The sequence below is a fragment of the Apium graveolens genome, chromosome 7 (genome assembly GCF_009905375.1).
Source record: "Apium graveolens cultivar Ventura chromosome 7, ASM990537v1, whole genome shotgun sequence".
Taxonomy (NCBI): Eukaryota; Viridiplantae; Streptophyta; class Magnoliopsida; order Apiales; family Apiaceae; genus Apium; species Apium graveolens.
Genome location: NC_133653.1, coordinates 38,860,390 through 38,881,516, shown reverse-complemented (window position 1 = coordinate 38,881,516; position 21,127 = coordinate 38,860,390). Strand labels below are relative to the sequence as shown.

At 34.8% G+C, this 21,127-nt stretch overlaps 2 protein-coding genes across 2 annotated transcripts; both read right to left on the bottom strand.

Annotated features, from left to right (window-relative positions):
* Window positions 1-1,501: 1,501 nt before the first annotated feature.
* LOC141670990 (uncharacterized) lies at window positions 1,502-9,274 on the bottom strand. Its single transcript, XM_074477056.1, has 3 exons — window positions 8,991-9,274; window positions 7,229-7,397; window positions 1,502-4,680 (listed from the first exon to the last, which is right to left on the bottom strand). Exons 1-3 carry the CDS (start codon window positions 9,102-9,104, stop codon window positions 2,033-2,035), a joined length of 2,931 nt encoding a protein of 976 aa, XP_074333157.1. The 5' UTR covers window positions 9,105-9,274; the 3' UTR covers window positions 1,502-2,032.
* A 7,460-nt stretch (window positions 9,275-16,734) lies between these two features.
* On the bottom strand, window positions 16,735-20,738 carry LOC141671553 (uncharacterized). Its single transcript, XM_074477829.1, has 6 exons — window positions 20,474-20,738; window positions 19,413-20,307; window positions 19,149-19,327; window positions 18,135-18,171; window positions 17,675-17,733; window positions 16,735-17,551 (listed from the first exon to the last, which is right to left on the bottom strand). The coding sequence occupies exons 1-6, from the start codon at window positions 20,560-20,562 to the stop codon at window positions 17,125-17,127; spliced, it is 1,686 nt and encodes a 561-aa protein (XP_074333930.1). The 5' UTR covers window positions 20,563-20,738; the 3' UTR covers window positions 16,735-17,124.
* Window positions 20,739-21,127: the final 389 nt, after the last annotated feature.

Below are 21,127 nucleotides of genomic sequence, written 5' to 3'. Positions count from 1 at the left end.
GATCTTAGACAAATGACTTTCTTTCTTGGCATGGAGGTGCAGCAAAATAATAATGAGATATTCATTTGTCAGAAGAAATATGCCAAAGAAATTCTCATGAAGTTTCACATGGAGGAGTGCAAGGTTACTTCAACCCCAATGAATAACAAAGAGAAGTTTTGCGAAAAAGATGGTGCTCCTAAAGTTGATGAAGAACTCTACAGAAGTTTAATTGGATGCTTGATGTATCTAACCACAACTAGGCCGGATATCATGAATGCGGTAAGTATCCTTTCAAGGTATATGCATTGTGCTAGTCAAATTCATTTTCAAGCAGGAAAAAGAATTTTGCGATATGTTAAAGGTACAACTGATTATGGAGTAAAGTTCAGTAAAGTTGAGAATTTTAAACTCCATGGTTATGGTGATAGCGATTTGGGTGGATGTGAAGATGATATGAAAAGCACCACAGGTTATTGTTTTAGCTTTGGTTCGGGAATGTTCTCTTGGAGTTCAAAAAAACAAGAAATAACTGCTCAATCCACGGCTGAGGCAGAATTCGTAGCCGCTACTGCTGCAGTAAATCAAGCCTTATGGTTGAGAAAGATTATGATGGATCTGCACATGGAACAACAAGAAGGCACACCAATATTTGTGGACAACCAAGCTGCAATTGCAATTGCCGACAAACCAGTGTTTCGTGATAAAACCAAGCATTTCAAGATCAAGTTTTATTTTCTTAGAGAAGTCCAGAAGGAAGGTGAAGTGAAACTAATTCATTGCAGTTCAGAAGTTCAAAGAGCCGACATCCTAACAAAAGCACTTCCAAAGAATAGATATGAGTTATTGAGACACAAGCTTGGCGTTTGCAGCTCCAGAGCCATGGAGGAGTGTTAGCTGAAATGACTCTTGAAGCTGATAATCAGGAGCTAATTTCTTCCTGATATAATTAAGGAACATGAATATCTCTTTATGCTAATTAGTAGGCATCAAGTTATTACCATATTTCATTGTAACTGTTAGCACAATTTGCTGCAATAATGTTGCTGCTATGCAGTATAAGTAAGGCCTTAATTATCAATAAAATTATTATCTCCAGCTTTCTACATCTTACTTCTCTTACACATTAGCCTGTAATTTTATTCCATATCCAACAGATACATTGATAGTCAGAAATTATCAGTTGACACTATAAATTTTTAAACAGTTTATGAACTGATACTAACTTGAAGTGAAACTCTGGAACATGCAAACTGAGGAATTTTTATTCGGCAAGCATGTTCTACTTGCTAAAAAACATGACCAGGTGCATCTTTTTATGCATTTCGGTGAAGCTTTTGCTTGTTAAGTAGATAGTTCAATGAGAATATTTAACTGCTCCACTATCTCGGTGTTGGTGTTATCTTCAGAGATATACCTGACTGTGAAACTGCAGCAATGTTTTTATTTTTACTACTCATGGTACCAACAGGAAAACAAATTATTCTGATATTGTCATCTTGACACACTCTTGCAATAAGTCTATGGAACCAGGCTTGTTTTATAGATTAATTTATAATAAAAATACTAGCCAACAATTTAAAATTTCTACAGACAAAATAGGCCACACCACTTACTAAATAACCTGTTTTTTTATTATGATTTGTTCAAAAATGAAACTTGCATAACAAATAGCAATTACAAAGCTTTTGACAAATCTGCAACACGCCAGCAGTTGGATGCACGACAAGGCACGTCCTCTTACAAAGAATCCATAATCCAGACATACACACATAAGGTAGCTCAAAACATATCTAAGTTCGGTATGCATGAAACACATAAGGTGGCTGGACAATATCCAAGTTCAGTTGGAAACTAGCATAATTTTTCAATGGTTGATATTTTGGGCTATGTGATAAGGTACAATCAATGTGCTACGAAAAGAATCACCATCTGTGCTTCTGTGTACTGAAATGAACTTGTATATTTCCCAGTAATTTACACCCTCTAGTAACAAAAATCTAGCACCTTAAAACGATAGAGAGCAAAAGCAGTTGTGCACACGACATGCTGGCTATGAAGCTAAAGACGCCAGCTTCTTTTCAAGCATTTTGGCTCTACGAAGAGCTTCCATGGCCTCGGGCTGCTTTCCTGAACGCTTCAGGGTTAATGCCTTGACCTTCTCTGCCTTGATCCTTTCTTCTAATTGTGCCCTTTCTCCCACAGAGTTGTCAATTTTACCAGCAGCGGATTTCAATACTTCAGGTTTTTCAGGGACTCTGGAGACAGTGGGTGTATCATCTATTCCAATTGCTCTTAAAGCAGACAAAAGTTGAGGATCAAGAAGATCCTCGATACCTACATCATCTACCGGTTCGGCCGGATTCATTGACGGTTTACTTAAATCACTGGAACTCAGCTCCTCCAACTGAATTTCAAGAGCCTTTGCCAGTTCAAACTCAGCTTCTGCTTCTTCTGTCCTTCCTTCCCTCCGTAGCTTAAGTGCCTGACGTTTGTGGCTAAGGGACTCCTGTTGCAACTTGAAACGATCACGACTGGACATCTTTGAAGCTGCAACAGGACTCTTTTCTTTTTGTCCAGTCACAGTGTTGTTAGAACTCGAAACTTCACTGGAACCAAAGCCGGTACTTGCCTTCTGACTACTGTCCTGCAGACTCTTTTCCAAAAGCTTTGCCTGCCGAAGCTCCTCCTTAGCTTCTACCAACTTCCCTTCTCTCTTCAGAGCGAGTGCCGCCTTCTTGTGAGCCAGTATTTCCTTTTGAGGGGAATTTTGATTGTTTGTCGAAGCCATCACCTGAGAATTGTTTAATTCGTCACTGCTTTGGTTCTCATTTTTTCCTTCTGGCTTCTCAATCATTTGGTCTTTCCTTTCCAAACCTTCAGTAGGTTTCGTTTGCTGCAATTGATTAGAAATGGTATCTTTTATTACTGAACTCCTGACGGCTGCAATATTCATAGAACTATATGTTTCATCAGTATGAAGTTTGTTTACATCAGCTGAAACTTCTTGCTTTGGTGCTTCCATCTGTGACAATTGAGCCTCTAAAACTTTTGCAATCTCCAGCACTTCCTCAGCCTCCTCAGCTTCTCCTTGGCGTCTCAGTGCAAGAGCCTTTCTTTTTAACCCTAAAAGTTCTTTTTGAACTTCACCTTTACTTTTACCAGATGTCTCAAGTTGTTTACCAGAATGGACATGAGCAACAGATGAATCGCTAGTTATTTCATGTGTTCTGGAATTTCCTTTTTGTTGGGTTTGAACATGCTCATTCTCTTCATCCTTCCATCCTAAATTATTTAGAAGCGAAGCAAATGATGGATCATTCATGTCTTGCTCTGTCACATCGTCCGCTTCATCCCCAACATCTAAAATTTCAGACTTGGCATTCTTATTACCAGAATTCACTTGTGTGATCTTCCCTTTTGAAGATTGATCCATCTCTTCAAGTTGCTGCTCAAGAAATTTCCCTTCCATTAATTCTTTATCTGCCTCATCTGCCTTGCCCTCCCTTCTTAAGGCAAGGGCCCTCTTTTTTAAAGCCAAGAGCTCTCTCTGAATCATAAATTTACTCTTTGGTGCTGCGTGAGTTGATTTCTTTATTTCTGCAGATGCGAAGGTTGGTTCATTTTGAACTATCAGATGACTTGTCTTCGAGTTAGTCCCAAGTGAATCATTGCTGTCAAGGTTGGTTTCATCCATATCTTCAGTCCAACCAACAGACTCCAAAGCCGCAGTTAAATCAGGGTCATCCATATCCTCATCATTCACATCAAAATTATCAACATCAAGATTATCTGCAATACCTACAAGGTTCTCAAAATTAAAATTAACATCTGGAACTTTTCTAGAGGAGAGGTTTTGTTTATCACTGTCCAAGCTACTAATCAAAGAAGAAAGCTCGTCATCTGAATCATCAGCATCAATCAGAAATTCCTGTTCTTCGATTTGTTTTTCCAGAATTTTAGCTCTTTTCAGTTCTTCCTTGGCTTCAGCAAGCTTTCCTTCACGCTTTAGTGCAAGAGCATTTCTTTTTATAGCAAGGACTTCAGACTTATCAGGACCATTTGCTACCTTCTCAGTATTAGTTTTCTTAGAAACCTCTCCAAGAAGACTAGAAAGTTCACCCTCCAAACTGACTTTTACTGGTTTTCTATCTGCATCATGAAGGTCCAGATCAGACCAGCCCAATTTTTTGAGTTCGGAAGAAAGGTCATCGTCTTTACTCGGCTGCGGAGAGAGCTTGTTTATCTTGCTCGATGCTGCAGGTTCTTCTTTGCTTTTTGAGATCTCGTTCTTGCTAATGGAAGACAAAGCCATTCTCCGACTTTTTCTTAACTTCAGTTCCAACGCCTCAGCCTGCCTCTCAAGTTCTTTTCCCCTTTTAAAGGCTTTCAAAGCTTCTTCAGATTTTCCTTCTGCTTTCAGAGTTTTATACTTCTTTTTTTCATCCAGAGCTTGTTGCCGCAATTCATCAGGAGTAGTTGAAGCCATATCAGTCACACCGACAGAGAGACTTCTTAGTATAGCTCCTTCATCTTGGGTAGTAATTTCTTGAATATTTGAACAGGATGCATTGCTCGAAGACCGTTGACTGCCTGCAAAATTTTTAACTTCTTTTCCTAAAGACAACAAGTCTTTTTCATCACTACCAAGAATAGTGTTTAAGACTTCATCCTCATCCTTGGATGAAAGTTTGGGACCACCTGCAATAAAGGGACCAATATTAAGCTCAAAACTTGCACCGTCATCACAAAAGATTTTCCCATGTCATACAACTATAAAGATACATACATATATATATCATCAAAATTCATCTGAAAATGATAAAAAAAATTATGAGAACATTTAATCAGTTTCACTTTGTTAAAAGCCCGTGGCACCTTCATGACTGAGACATCCTGAACTATAATAAGTGAAGGGTGTGCCCAACAGACAAACACACAGTAAAAGATACTTTACAAGATTTTCATCAATAAGGAGTAACTAAATGGTAATAACATTCATTAATAAGTAAAAATCAAATGGTAATAAATTAGGATTTTACGTGTTCGTGATAAAAAATAATCAACGACCATATGCATAAATCATCCATTAAATATCATGATAAATATGTCAGCCATAAAGTGACTTCATATGTCACAAAGGTGAAGAATCATTTAAGACGATATACATGAAAATTATATTTCATTCCTTGTTAAAAACTCTTGCATTGTTTCCTCCTACTGTAGTAGCATAATGAAAGAGAAATTGTGTGCAAAAGAACTTTTAGATGCTATATTGAAGTAGAAATTAAGTTACAAATTAAAATTTACCTAGAGTTATATTTCTCATAGTCGCAAAAGATACCAATAACTTCATAATGGAAGTTATATTGGATTATCTCTCCAGTGTGAAGTAGTGAACTACTTGTGCCAATATGATTTATAAAGGGGGCATCGTGTGAATCATATGGAACCATATGGCAAAAACTCTGATACCTCAAGTGCAACATGTTACTCCGTCCCAAATTATGTGACCTTGTTTTCCTAGCACGTTTTTTAAGAAATTAAAGTTTGACTCTAATATGAACCACAAAATGAGACCGTGGGTGTTAAAAGTAAGTGTAGTATATGAATGTGTGGTTGTGGTAATCTTAAATTAATGCTATAAATAGAAGGTAAATTCTTTTTGGGATATTCAAAAAGGGAAAGAAGGTCATATAAAATGTCCGACAGAGGGAGTACGGTTTTAAGAGAGCACTAAAGAAAGATCTCAAGTACTTTTTGTGTTGTTTTTGGTAATTCTGACCTATGTACTAAATAATCAAAAAGAAGGAAGAAATGAGGATATGGCACAAAATTAATACCACGCGTTTTGCTAGGCACACATCATTAGAAAATTTAAAATTTTAGGAATAACCGATATTATACAGAAACGAAATAGATCTATTAAGATATAGTTTCTCTCTTATAGAAATTTACATATCCGGATCAACAACCTTTTCCTTACATCATAAATATTAGGAAATGGCAGAAAAAAGAAGAGAGATGGCACAGATTAATGCCTTAATTTAATTATAATATTATATTAATATGTACTTTCTTCATTAATATTCATATAATTGTTTATGGACCATTTATTTACACTTATTAAATATATAGTTTAGGCCCATTTAATCTTTTTTTTACTCTCTAGTGGACTAATGGACTTGGTCCAAAATCATGGATCTACTATAACTGCAGTATTTTTAACAATATAAAATACGAACACGATAGGAGAGCTCAAGTTGTTAGGAGTTTATCCTCTGTGGTTGGGTTCGACTCTGACTCACCCCGAGAATATCTTAGAACAGATACTCAATTTTAAGGCTATAAGACATATTTGTCAAAAAACAATATGAAATACGAACACACACTACCGTCTCAAAGTAAATCAACCGTTTTCCCACTGACCACTGCATGATTATTTACATTTGAAAGAGAAATTGCAATAATAGCAACACTGATTGAGATATAGATAGATTTCGTTAACTAAAAAACGTAGAGTGCTGCTTTAGTTTATTCGTAATTATTCTATTTCTTAGTTTGTATAAATTTTCTGCTTTGATTTACTTGAGATAGCCCGATAGGTATCAAAGTCATCACTTGTTCCATACAAATATATCAAGTGAGTCAGTCATTGCAAAAATGACTCGATATAGTCACAAATATGAAAACATTTCAACTTAGTTGGTGAAAAGATCTTCTTGATACAAATTTTTTTGACTAAGTTGAGTCATTTTTATAAGTGATTTATTTTATATATTTGGATCCAATGAATAAAATCTTTGTACTTAACCAGATTTACTTATCTATTATTTCCTAAATACTGTAAATTTCTTTGAAAAAATAATATTGGCCCCCCTGCGGAGTTGTGCCACAATCCGAAACTTTGAAGTTTTCTATGCATATGCCACATAAGATTAATTTTTTTCTGTACACCTAAGGATAAAAGCGCCAGCCAGCAGAAATTTGAAGATATTATAGAACAAAAGAGGAACATATTAAGGTTGACACTTGTGAGAGACAGATAAATGTAACATAGCGGAAACGACCAAAAAGGTCTCAGCTTCCTGATCTCACAGAAAATAATATTATTACGAACAAACAGAATTCAGGAGTGGCTGGTTCTTTTTCTACCATTGTAAATTTGGATAAACCCCAGCAAATGTTAAAGTGTGACTTTTACTCCTTTTATGTTTTAGAAAACAGGATATTAGTATCATACTCATACCTCTTCCTGCTCTATTCTTGTGTCCATGTCGCAATTCAAAACGAGCTGCCTCTTCTAGCTTCTTACAAGGTTCACAGATACGCACCGGTGAATCACCTTGCCCACGTAAGACCATTCTAAGCTGAGTACAGCTACTGCAAAAAATTCCCCCACATCTCCGACAGTGATGCTATAAAATAAGAAAAGATTACCAACATTAGGTACTAAAAATAAACTCCTATGAACATAAAATTTTGCACCTTGGATAATATCAGAGAGAATGATTAAAATAACGTTTTTTGATTGACAGTAACGTAAATACCCGAACTTAACAGAGGTGGCTGATTTTACCAATTCGGTCACCCCTTTTCTATATGCGTAACTATACCTTACCCTACTCTTCTCGCTAATTTCCTTTCTTCTTCTTCTTCCTTCTTCTTCTTTCCAATCTCTCCTACCGAAAAAATCACTCATTTTCTTATAACTATATATATATATATATATATATATATCCACGATTAAAAGATAAGATTTCATGCTGATGGTATGGGAATAGTCGATTGCCAAAGATAATTGCTTCAGCAAAGAAGAAGAATCTGGAAAGATGTATGTATGTATGTATGTATATGTGTGTATAAATGTATTTAAAGTGGAGGATACCCCATAGAGGACTGTGTATCACCAGATAATTACCCAAACTAAGAATGCGTATCCTTTGATATATGTGTACTCTGGTCTGGTTAATACTCCTTCGCCTTATGTGTATTCTACATATATCTCAATACCCCAATTACACATGCGTGTTCCAGTCGGTATTTTTCGCCAACTCGCCTCATAATTGTTATTTCTGTTATTTTGCTTTAAAATGTTAATAAATTTAACCTTCACCCAGTAATATCACTACTCTCTATTAAAAATTACTAATAGTGGATTCAACCAACTTGGGACTTGATATAAAAGGAGAAGTGGAAACGGTGAAGACCGCAAGTAAAAAATCAGCGCCCCCTATCAGTGTCCAAAAATACTTGAGGAAAGATGGATATCTGAGCAATTCACACGTATGATTTCAGCTATTACTTCAAGAGATATCTGAGCAATTCACAAGTACGATTTCAGCTATTACATCAACACAAAATTATTGTTAACTTTTACGTAGATTTTATGTTTTCTTATATGGTCATCCACTAGGAGAATGTAACTACATCTAAGAACCAATCCAAGTCCATAAAGCAAATCGCTAACATCAAAACAGGAAAATTATCCAAAAATAAAGCTTAAATCTATGAACAAGAAAAACAAAAAACAACCCACTAAAAGACTCCAAACTCAAAGTACTCGAACTAAGACAGATCATTCAAGAAAAAAGCTTAAATCTTTGAACAAGAACAAGAAGTACGAAATCAAACCAGTAGAAAAATACAGAAACTCCAAACTCATAACACTTAAACTAAGACAATTCATTCACTAATAAAAAAGCTTAAATCTTTGATCAAGAACAAGAAATACAAAAACAACCCATCCAAATCACAAAAAGATAGAAACTCTAAAATCATAATAGTCAAACTAACACAGATCATTCAAGAACAAAGCTTCAATCTTTAAAAAAGAACAAATAAAATAAAAACAACCCGCAAAAAATCACTCAAAATGGAAACTTTATACCTAACATACTCAAACTTTGACCAAAAAAACCCAAATTTCACAAATCTAAAACATGGGTATCCAAAGAACAAGAAAACCAAGTTGAAAAATTGAATAATATAATGGAAAAAGGTGAAGAAACCTTGCGATTAATGAAAGTAAACTGTGAAGAACAGCCTTGGCAATGTGAGGCATCAACCACCCAAGTATTTCCTCTGAGAGATGGTCTTGAAGGCAATCCAATCTTTTCTAACATCTTGTTCTTGCTGCCTATGTGAATTGATGTATGTGTGTATCTGTGTTTGTATATGAGGGAAAAGAAGGGTGTTTTGATGAGGAGTAAAAGAGGATTTCTTGATGGTTTTGTGAAGGACTGTTTGGACTTTTGGAACACAGACCAACTCACGAAGAAAGAGGCAAATTGCTTCTTTTGGAATGATTTTTAAAATGAGAACCTCAATAGTACTAATTAAAGCCGGCCACGTGTGCGGGTTCCGACCCTCGTTCAGGGTTGGCTTATACGAAAATCTGGAAATATTTGACCTGAATCGGACCGATTCAAATTCGCACAATTCATTGAAATACACGAACCGGTTACGAATCCTGTTTTAAAAACCCGGGAATGCACGAACCCGCACGAGCCCGACCCGCACGAACTGCACGCGCCATGTAACCCGCACGAGCCCGCACTAGCCAGACTCGCACGAGCTGCACGCGCCATGCAACACGCACAACCCGCACAGGCCCGTGGGTGTACTTCACGCACGGTCTGGTCTTCCAACGGAGACCTGCATTTTCGTGTTGCTGCTTTGTCGCTTGCTGCTACTCCCACTCGCCTGCAACGGTACACTCCTCCAACTTTACATTCCTCCAACGGTACAATCCTCCAACGGTCCCTATAATCTAACCTTATAATATACATATAGCAATTCACTAATTCACACTCTATTTCTTTAGTTCTCAACTCCTCTTCATTTCTCTATTTGTAATCCCACTCTAACTCTCTGTCTCTCTCGATCTCAATCTCCTATTTCCGAGTTGATTCTGAGCTTCGACAAGATTTTAATCTCCTATTTTAATTTCATATTTTCCTTAACCCTTTTATTTTTATTTTGCTTTTAAATTCGCACTCGCAAATCAATATAAATTCGAAGACATAGGCATAGGGTGACATAACAGAGAGAAGCTATTATCACAGAAAACAGGGAAGAGGGAGTTTTTCTTCTCAAGATTCAACCCATGCGCCTTCGATGCTACCACCTCGACCCGGATCTACTTTTAATACTGAAGAAGGTATTTTAATATTCAAATATTTTGTAATTTTAGTAATTTTAGTAATTTTAGTAATTGTAAAAATTTTAGTAATTTATTTTGTAATTTATATTAATTTTAGAAATTTTAAATATTTTAGTAATACGTTTGGTAAATTTTAGAAATTTTAGTAATTTTGTAAATTCGAATGGTTAATTCATTTTATAAATTCATTTAGTAAATTTGTTTTGTAAAATTCTGTTTACTAATTTTATTCGTTTTGTAAATTTGTGCAGGTGCTACGAGTTCGAGACAATCATCACACGTGTGGACATATTTTTCGAAAGAAGCCTTGTCGGATAATCCGAATAGATTTTAAGTTCATTGTTTAATTTGTGTACAAAATGGTAGACCACAACCACCATTTAATTACGCTCGAGGGACCGACACGGGAACACTAAGTCGGCACTTGGAGAATATTCACTCCATTACGAAGGCGAGTCACGAAAGCGGAGAAGTACGAAGAGGTCCACAACAAACACAACTCGGTGGTTTTATGACATCAACGGGAGGTGAAGGTATGCCTTTTTCCTATAGTAGAGATAGAATGATAGAAAGTTTTGCTACTTTTGTTACACTAGACGAGTTACCATTTTCTTACGATGAGAGTGATAATTTAGAGTACATGATGAAAACTACGATAAATCCGGCATTTAGAAAAATTCCTAGAAACACACTAAAACGACACACAATAACACAATATCATTGCGCTAGAGCACAATTAATTGAATTTTTTCGAGAATTTGATGGTATGGTTTCGTTAACTAGTGATTGTTGGAGTTCGAGTCAAGGTGAGCCTTATATATGTGTTACCGTTCATTGGATTGGTGTCGATTACATGTTACAAAAATGAATTATTCCATTTAATGTTATGGACGAATCACACACCGGCTATAATATTATGTCTAGAATTTTAGATACAGTTAAGGAATTTAATTTGCTTATTAAGGTATTCACAATTTCCTTAAATAATGCTGCTAATAATAACAATTGTATTAATTATATAAGGACCGAAATTCCTTTAGTTTTAGATGGAGTATTTTTACACATTAGATATTATGCTCACATAATTAACTTAACGGCTCAAAAAGGAATTTCACAAATAACTAATTTATTAGAACCTATTGGGAAGGTAATTAAGTATTTACGTTTGACGGGTAAATATAGGTCTAGGTACAAGAAATTGTGTAGAGAAAATGGACTAAGGCCGAAATATGGGGTATCGATTTTGTTACAAGATGGAGTTCGACTTATAAATTACTTGTTGAAGCAATTAAATATAAACCCATTATTACCAACTTATATAACGATGATCCAGTTCACCAATACGAAGGAGTAATTATTACTGAGCAAGATTGAGAATTAGCATCTACTGTACGTGACATACTTTACTGTTTTGCACATGCTATTAAAGTTTTTTCTTATGTTTATGAACCAAATGTACACCATTGTATCATTGAATGTGTTAGTATTGTTACTACTTTAAAGGAATATGAAGAACATGATAATTTTAGTGATATTATTAAGGATATAAAAATTAAATGGATTGAATACTTTACCGAATGTTCTTATATTTATGGTATTGCATGTCTTTTCTATCTTAGTGTTAGGAAGGAAGGTTTAGAAAATATGTTGGAACATTAGTATGCAATGTTAGAAATTTTATGTGATCATGTTTTATACGTAAATAATTGTTTAAAATTGTTGTTTCATCTTATAGATATGTATGCTACAAAAATTCAAAGTATTGTACCACCGAAGAGTAGTGGCACTTCTAGTAGGTTTAGTAATACTATTTCATCTATACTAACTAAGAAACAAAAATATAGAATGTCCACTTTATCTTCCGTACCTACTTCTGCCACTAGTTTGGTTAACGAATTTTATTCATATAGTTATGAGTTAAATGATGATTTTGATATACTAACACGGTGGAAGAATCATGAGTTACAATTTCCGATTTTAGCAAAAATTGCAAAGGATATTTTAGTTGTCCCAACTTCTACAATTGCGCCCGAGTCGCTTTTAGTGAAAGTAGAAGAGTGTTAGACGAGAAGAGATCCAGTCTTGCAACAGACGTTGTAAAAATTTTAGTTTGCAAAAAAGATTGGGATCAAGCCGAAAAAAGACAATAAGGAAGAAAAAAAGACTCTGATGATGAAGACGAACCATGGATGATAAAATTTTAGAGAGGAGTCCTCTCACTTAATTTGTAATATTTTTCAATTAATAAAATTTATATGAGGTGTCGTCCTCTTTCAACCAAAAAAACAAATAATAAAAATTATTATTTTAACCAAATACGAAAATCAAATCAATGTAATTATGAAATATGAAATATATTATTTAAGAACCGGATTAAAAATAAACAAAGTAAGAAATATATACAAATTCAATGCTAATGTAGTCTACTAGTCTATAACTAATTATTTGATATCTGCCTATGTACTAGACTACTCCTGCAGGCTGCAAAAGTAACAATACTATAATAACACATATAATTATAATAATATGTTTCATTTGCTTTGCTGGACTGCAACTTGAATCAACAAACTGCACAGGCCCGCACATACAGCCCACACAACCTGTCACAGCTCGCACAACTCGTAAGTCGCGGTTAATCGTGTACCGGTTACGAGTCTAATTTTGACGGTTCAAACCCGGCCCGAGCCGGGTTCGTTATTAAGCAGGTCGGTCTAGTGTCGATATCTCGAGTGCTCAACCCGTGTGTGGCCTGGCCCGGCACGCACGGATCGCACAATTGGTCAGGTATAGTACTAATTACCTAAAATTATTTTTGGCTTAATAACCTTTTTATGTGTCGAGTTTTGCATAGTTATACACATCAATTCCTAAAGTATAAAAGTGTTTTTTCGCCTGAAGTACAAAAATTGAATATTTTATCATCGAGTCGGGGTCATGGAACGATATAAATCGGCGTGAGAATATCAGTCAATAATCACATGACATTTAGACAAGTTTACATCGATACACATAAATCTAAACGAGTTAAATCTACGTATATCACTTTTTTTGAAATTTTGGAGACCGCTTATGTTCTACAAGTATAAAAATTGCATAAAAATACTAAAAAACGTATTATTTTAAGAATTATATTCTACAAAGATCACTATTTTATTAAAAATCTTGTATATTATAAATGTACCGCATGTAAAATATTATAAAATGTCTACTTCTAAGAAACATGTTTAGGCTCTGTTTGAGAGTGTCGTTGAAAACTGTTGTGCTGTGAGAAAGAGTACTTGTAGAAAAAGTGTTGTCAGGAAAATTAGATGACTGTTTGGTAATTATTTTTAATTTATGCATATTTTGAGATATAATATATATAAATAATATTTTTGAGAAGGTTTGATGGAGAAACTGATAGCTACATCCTGCAAAAGTTAAAAATAGTTTTTTCCAAAAGCATGGAGGGACATGTTTTTGCTAACACCAACTTTTAGACCAAAAGCCCTTTTCCGGACAACAACTTTTAGAATTTACCAAATACATTTCTGACAGCTTTTCAGCAAAAAGTTGTTGTAACTGTCTGCAACAGCAATACCAAATGGACTCTTAGTTTGCATAACATTTATTCAGCTTGCAGAACATAAACATTCTCCTTATTAAATTTCAACAATCTTCAAAAAAAATAATGAATTAGTGAAATTTTGAGAACATACTTCACAAAATAATATATTTTATGATATTTTGATTGCAGATAATATTTGATGTCTGAGGTCTCCGATAAAATAGAGGTCTACATAGAAATTTCCTTTAAACTCATAATGTTTACAACTATTTTTTGACCCCTAAAATATGAAAATTGCACATTTTTGCCCTTTCATCATGACTATGTTTTAACTTTGTTTTGAGTGTGTATATTGTAAAATAATGTGATCTTATGGGATGAACTTAATTTTTCATTCAATCAAACTTGCATTACATTGATTAAGAGTTTAAGAAGGGTTGACGGGAATCTCTAATGAAAGTCAAGACAACAACTTTGACTTGAAACATGTTAGAAAAACAATTTGGATGATTATACAAAACATGTTATAAAAGATAAATTTCCATAACACCCCCAACTTTTTCATAATTTATTATAAATATAAAAGGTAAATTTTCACAATCTAAGCCATATGAATTTTGGGCACAATAAACACTATAACATAATCAAAAGTATTCCACCTTCATTTTTTTTTCATTCAGCAAAACAACTTCACGTTTCTCCTATTCTTGATCTTCAACACTAGAGAGGTCAAACCACAAATGAATGTTACAAGCATCGCCTCTTTGTTCATGAAAATAAAAAAATTTCGTACACAAGTTGAACAAATAATAACACTAATTGTGAACATCCTTTATTATGTCATAAAAGAAACCCAAAAGCTTTTATATTAGTATAATCCAAACAAAGCCTCGACGGATAAACTGCAGAACCCCGACGTATAACTCAAGACACTTTCAACGAATAATCCATTAGAGACTCAACGGATAACTCAAGTTCAGTATCAACGGATAATACTGAAGTCTTGACCAGGGCCAACCCTGAGAATTGAGGGGCCCTAGGCGAACTCAAATTATGGGGCCCTTATAAATTAATAAATAAAGTACAAAATATATATCGAGAGCTACAAATATACTAATAAGAGGAAAAATAAAACATTATGCAAATTAATCTTATTATATTACTTAAATTTAACACGTCTTATAATTGAATATTATATACTAATTTTTCAAGTACTAAAAACTAAATTTTAAAAATTTTAAAAAAATAAATCAAATAAATAAAAATAATTATAAAATAATAAAAACACACTTATATATATACAGACCTATAAAATATTTGGGGGCCCTTGTATTTTGGAGGCCCTAGGCACAAGACTATTCCGCCTATAGTTAGGGTCACCCCTGGTCTCGACAGATAACAAATTCAAATAGCAGTTGAAAGCGACTTGACAGTCATATTGGTTGATTGTATAGAAAAAGAATGTGGCGGCCTGTTTGCAGGTGTTGGAGAACAAAGAAACATTTTCATTTCCATGTTTAACTGGAGATATTCAAAGATGTTGGATAGAGAAATGAAGCAACATGTGAATAGACTTAGTTTCTTGTTTTCACTGTTTGTCTTATTCATATGTAACGTGGTAGTATATAAACCAAGAGTAGCAAGTAGTTAAAATATAGCAAGAGATTTGAACAGAGAAATAGATAAAACTACATCCGTTAGTAATTCTCTATGTTCATATTTGTAAAATACTTGTAAGCAGTTGTGTGCATTCTTGCATCACAGAATTCTCCATCTTTATATATATTGAAAGATCAATCCACCAGAAAGTTTTTAAACAATCTTGTTTATTTACTTTGTGTTTGAATACTTGAATTCTGTTAATCCGCATTATTACATATTCATTCACAGTTATATATATTTAAAAGAGTTTTAAAATTTTCAAAAGAAATCAGAATTCCATTCAACCACCTTCTGTAATTCTGTTGTGAGATTGTTAGGGAATAACATGTAAAATGTATTTTTTTACTAACTAGCTTTACAACCCGTGTGATGCACGAGTCTTCATTATATTTTTATATTTTTAAATTTATAATAATATTTTTTGGATCAATACCTTATTGGTATATTTATAAATAATAATATAAATATTTGTTGTTGACAGGATTCAAACCTGAATCTAATTAGGTAAATGTATAAATAATAATATAAATATTTGTTGTTGGCGGGGTTCGAACTTGGGAGCTTTAGTAGTGTATAAATAATAATATAAATATTTGTTGTTAGCGTGGTTCGAACCTGGGAGCTTGAGTAGTGTATATTCTTTTAGTATTTGAATCTAACGGTGCTAATCACTGATTAAAAAGATCCGACGGTCATAAATGGGGATAATCAAACCAACAAGAAAAGGCATACCAACCTGTTATTATAGTATAGTATAGATTTTAATTTAATAGTCAACCGTCCCACATTATCTGTCATGTTTGACTTTTGTGGTCAAATTAACTCAATTTTGACCTTAAATTAAATATCAATCTTTCATTATTTTGAAAAACCGAAGAATAAGTATTAAAGTAGATTACGTGTAGTTTCTAATGATATAATTTTTTTATTTTTTTTCGATTATATACTATATGAAATTTTCAGTCAAAATTGGGTCAAAAATTGGGTCAATTTGACCGCAAACGGTCAACCACTACAGATAAATTGAGACGGAGTGAGTATCATACAAGCTATAATGTATAAGTTAAATTATACATTCAGTTAATTAATACTCTCAATAATTTTTTAAATTAATATACATAAATTAGGTTATATCCTTTATTTTTATTAATAAGTTAAAATATTTCAAATAACAAAATATTTCTCAAATTACAAAAATTATATCACATAAATTAAATTATCTAACTAAAATTTTAAAAGGTAGCGCAGCTTATTATTCTAGTTTTATAATATCAAAGGATTGAGTTATGACCAGTTATGATACTGTTGGGCTTGCTCTAGTACTGCTTCTACTGTATAGACTAATCTTATAACTGGAGAACTCCTTTAAGAAAACAACACATTTGCGGAAGATCAAATTTCATCAACTGTGTTATATCAACCCAAGCTTAAAACCGCACAGATGTATCTAAAGTCTCAACATACATTTTTATCTTGAACAAACAGTAAAAGATGATGAGCAATATCAATTCAGTTTCTCTCCTTAAAAAGCAGGGACCAATTATGGTAATTGCCAGCAGAGAACTAAATTTGTTTTAGAAACTAATGAATACTTCATAATTTCCGATCTTGGAGCAGTGATGTGGAAAGATGCTTCATTTCAAGTTGTAAAATCCACGTAAGAAAAACACAAGGATAAACATCAAGTAAGGATCTCTTATATTAAGATTACTTTCCATAAGTGCAATCTCCACCTCATGTTACCAATAACTATCCAGCACAACAGTGAGGTTTAGTAACCATTTGAATGAGGCCTTGACTGCCTCGACTGAGGAACTGTGAGTCGAGAAAAAGGAATTTGGCCACGGACTACCCTGTCAGCTGTCTTTGGATTTGAGACTGATTTTGAGAAGGCTTGGGCAAGCTCCACTGCAGAAGCTGCTTTCCCGTACCTTGGTCCAGTAGGTGAAGTTGGCTGCTCGACAGGCTTTCGCCAAGTTTCTGGTGATACAGGTCTATCAGGCTGCTGTTTCTCAAGGTCCTTGCTGCTTCTTCTATTCTCACTACGCCAGTTCTTCCTTTGAAAATCCGACTTCTCAGCATCTCGGTGGTGATCTCTATCAACATTCTTTACTATCCTATGATCCAAAGAGACATTTCCAGCTTTTCCATTGTAACGCAGAGGCAGTACTTCACCTTTTGGTACATCTTGATCTATCCTGCGAAAACAATAAACATAAATTTGTCAACTTGTATTCAAAACCTAAGTACTGGAGAGTTAGCAGCAGTTAAAAATTCTTGTGATTGTTTATCCTGGATTTGAACCAAATCCAGTTGCATACCCCTGAGAAAGATGAACCTGGTCGAAAGCAACACTATCAACACCTCGCTCCTTGAGAACCTGGACCAGAATCAAAACTCAACAATCAAATTGCAATTCCAGGAAACCTAGCAACATAGTTGTATGCAAATCTCAATAGGATCGAGTAAATACAAAAAATTTAGTAACTTCTGAAATATTCATCTTATAAAAGAATGTTTTCTCTGTTAATTTGTCTTGTTTGTTAATTATTACTTCTTTTTTTGACAAATATGGCTTATAGCCTTACAAAAGAGTATCTGTTCTCATAAATCTCGGGGTGAGCGAGGATCGATCCCAGTACCTGGGACGATAGAGGATAAACTCTTAACCACTTGAGCTATCCAACCGCGCTCGTTAATTATTACTTCTTATTTGATACAAAAAAATGGTTTTATTTTGGCACACACAATAATATTTTCTGGACAGGACCGAACACTTACCAATTCCCTCGGACGAGCATCGCCAAATAATGTGTTTCTGCAAGCAACATGGTCAATTTGAAACAGGTCAGTTACTAATAATTAGATTAAGTAAATAACGCAAGTTAAAAGAGCTTAGTTGCTGGTATTCCATGAGAGGAAGATAATGCACAGGTTTTAAATAACACATTTGATTTTGATACCTAACTAGGTTTGAGAATCAATCACCAACTCAATGACACATAACTAATGGGGCATAACATGAAATAAATTTTTCTGTTATAATTTCTAAGCCAAAAAAAAATTTAGCAAGCTTGCAAGATCACTACCAACCGACTAACTTTCTGTTATATTAATCCTACCAACAAGTGCCTTGCATCTATTATATCAAGGATTTTTAAAAAGCATCCCTCTGTCAAGTCAAGTAAAATGTAACGGTAACAGGTGCAGGTACACTCCTAATTGTAAAAACCATCTCTACTTTTATCACCTCCTAGTAGATAAAAGAAGTCTTTCATGTTGAGCTAGAGTCAATTAACTTCTTGCTAAACATTGCAAAATTACCTTTTACGTGAGATTACAAGTGTAGAAAAGCAAATATAAATCAAGTCCTTGAAATAAGCAAAGTTAAGGTTAAAAAGTTCAGTAAAACCATAAAGGAGAAAGATAAAGCAAGAAAATAGCTATATAAAGAACATAAAATAAAATAAAATTTAACAGTTCCTAATCACGTTAGTCGAGTGAGAAATTGCTTAACTTTGACTAAAAATGAAAACAAACTATACATTCGTTTCTAGATGGAAAACGTGGCATCATAGATTCGGTTTTCAGCACACAGTCTCATATTGTTGTTACCTATCTGCGAAGTTACTGACCTAATAATTTACCAAATTTGAAAACAAACTATACATTCATTTTTAGAAGGAAAACGTGGCATCATAAATTAAGTTTTCAGCACAAAATCTCATGTGTTAATAATTTAATCTGTAAAGTTACCAACACAATATCACATAAGTTACCATAATCGTTACAAACCTTTTTTCTTCAATGCTTACTTCCGACTGATCAAGGGGTTGCAACCGGGGCTTTAAGTCCAGTTTTGGGCGATCTTGCACCTGATTGCCACTTTCAGAGGTTACCTTAAGGGTGCTTCTTGCTTTATGTATTTCATTGGCATTAGGAACATGAGGAGGGTCCATGGGGATTTGATATGTCTGCATATATAGTATGTGAGAAATAAATTAAACATGGGTGAATATACAACTAAAAATCTATAAGTATATTAAATTTATATTCTACCTGTTTATAATCAGCTGGAATGGGCTCCACATTATCTATTGGTCTGGACCTTGGTAGCAGATTCAACTTTGGTCGTTCAGATGATGGTTCTCGAGGATCTGACCTAACAAATTTTTCAACATCGCGAGACGTACGATGCCCGTCATCATATATTTGATGGCTCCTCTCCTTCACGTCTGAGTAAACAGGTGGCACAACCCTCTCATGGACCGGTAACATCTTACCCCCAGAATGGATCCCATCATCAAGAACCAAACTTTGCTCAACGTGCCTCGCCATAATTGCTTCACGTGACTCTTTCATCTCCTCCACACCATAGCCCATAAAACTTTCCCCAACCCATGCTTCCGGATGAGAAATAACCTCAATATCAACCCGATCATCACTCACTTGACTAGACCGCCACCTCCCCGACGACACCTTCTCAAGCGCACTAGCATGAGCCAACTTAGTCGCCGCATCCGGCGCCGACCACAAAACCGGAACCTGATCCCTAACCACCTCATCCTTCCTCAACCCCCACGGATTCATCCCACCTACATCCCTATACCCCCCACTCCCACTCCCACTCCCACTCCCACTCCCCACTCCCTCCGCAAACCTAGCCGCATACGACCCCGAACTCGGTCTCCCACTCAAAACCACCCTCTCACTCCCCCCTAATTCCACTCCCACACTCTCCTCCCTATCCACCCTCCTCGAAACCCCATCCAACGGAGTCCTCTCATCCTCATCGAAATTCCGCCCAATGTGCATAACATGACCACTAAACAGCGTCTTATCATCGAAAGCCCTAACCGAACCGGAACCCGCAGACCCGGGCCTTAACCTATAATCATTTCTCCCCCACGCATTCGGCCTATCGAATCCAACCCGATCCGAAGGCTTCACAATTCTAATCAAAAAACACAAAATCAAAAAAATACAAATCATTAGGGTTTAAATTGAATTAAATAAACAGATCTAAATAATTATTAATTAAAAAATAATTTAGATCCGAGACACGATCAATTAGATATATACATACAACTATAGATACAAATAGGATGTAGAGAACTTACGCGCCGGGAGCGGAGGGGAGGGGGAGATCGGAGGGTATGGAGCCGCCGTGAAAGTCTTTGAGAGTCATGGTGGCTTTCTTCTTCGCCATTAAAATGATTGTTTGATCTGTGTGTGTGTATTTTGTAAGTATATGTGTGTGATTTGTTTTGTGTCACGAGGAGTTTGAGTTGATGGATGCTCAGATGCTTCCGATTTGTGTTTACTCACCCCCGCCACCAGATGTCCATTTGCGACGACACCGTTTTAATGCTCTAGGTAGAGTTCCTCTTTCATTGTTTTTTTTTTTAATTTTTTGATGATTTTAATGTAATTCGAAAAAAAAAAGTTATGAAATTCTGAATAGATTGAAATTAAAATCAGGGGTAAATATAATTAGGTTCAGACACAAGCTAAACATGTATATATAGTATATATATTGGTTGGATTAAAAATTAAATTACGAGATAATTAGCTGAGTTTTGGTGTGTGTGAGACCATATGAACTCGTTTATATCTCTAGATAGAGATCATGTCAAAATATTCTTAGTCGAGGAAATTAATATAATATGTTTGTTCTGTCCTTTATTAAAATATATATTATTAATTTTTTCTTAAAATTACTTATTTAAATTACAAAAAAGAAGTATTTTTAGAATTAGGAATTTGTCACAAGG

Coding starts and splice junctions, on each gene's coding strand:
- LOC141670990 (XM_074477056.1), bottom strand. CDS start 9,104: ATGTTAGAAAAGATTGGATTGCCTTCAAGACCATCTCTCAGAGGAAAT. Junction 7,398..8,990: donor TTACTTTCATTAATCGCAAG/GTTTCTTCACCT, acceptor CTTATTTTATAG/CATCACTGTCGGAGATGTGG. Junction 4,681..7,228: donor CAAGAATAGAGCAGGAAGAG/GTATGAGTATGA, acceptor CCTTTATTGCAG/GTGGTCCCAAACTTTCATCC.
- LOC141671553 (XM_074477829.1), bottom strand. CDS start 20,562: ATGGCGAAGAAGAAAGCCACCATGACTCTCAAAGACTTTCACGGCGGC. Junction 17,734..18,134: donor ATGCTCGTCCGAGGGAATTG/GTAAGTGTTCGG, acceptor ATTCTGGTCCAG/GTTCTCAAGGAGCGAGGTGT. Junction 17,552..17,674: donor CAGGTTCATCTTTCTCAGGG/GTATGCAACTGG, acceptor TTGTTTTCGCAG/GATAGATCAAGATGTACCAA.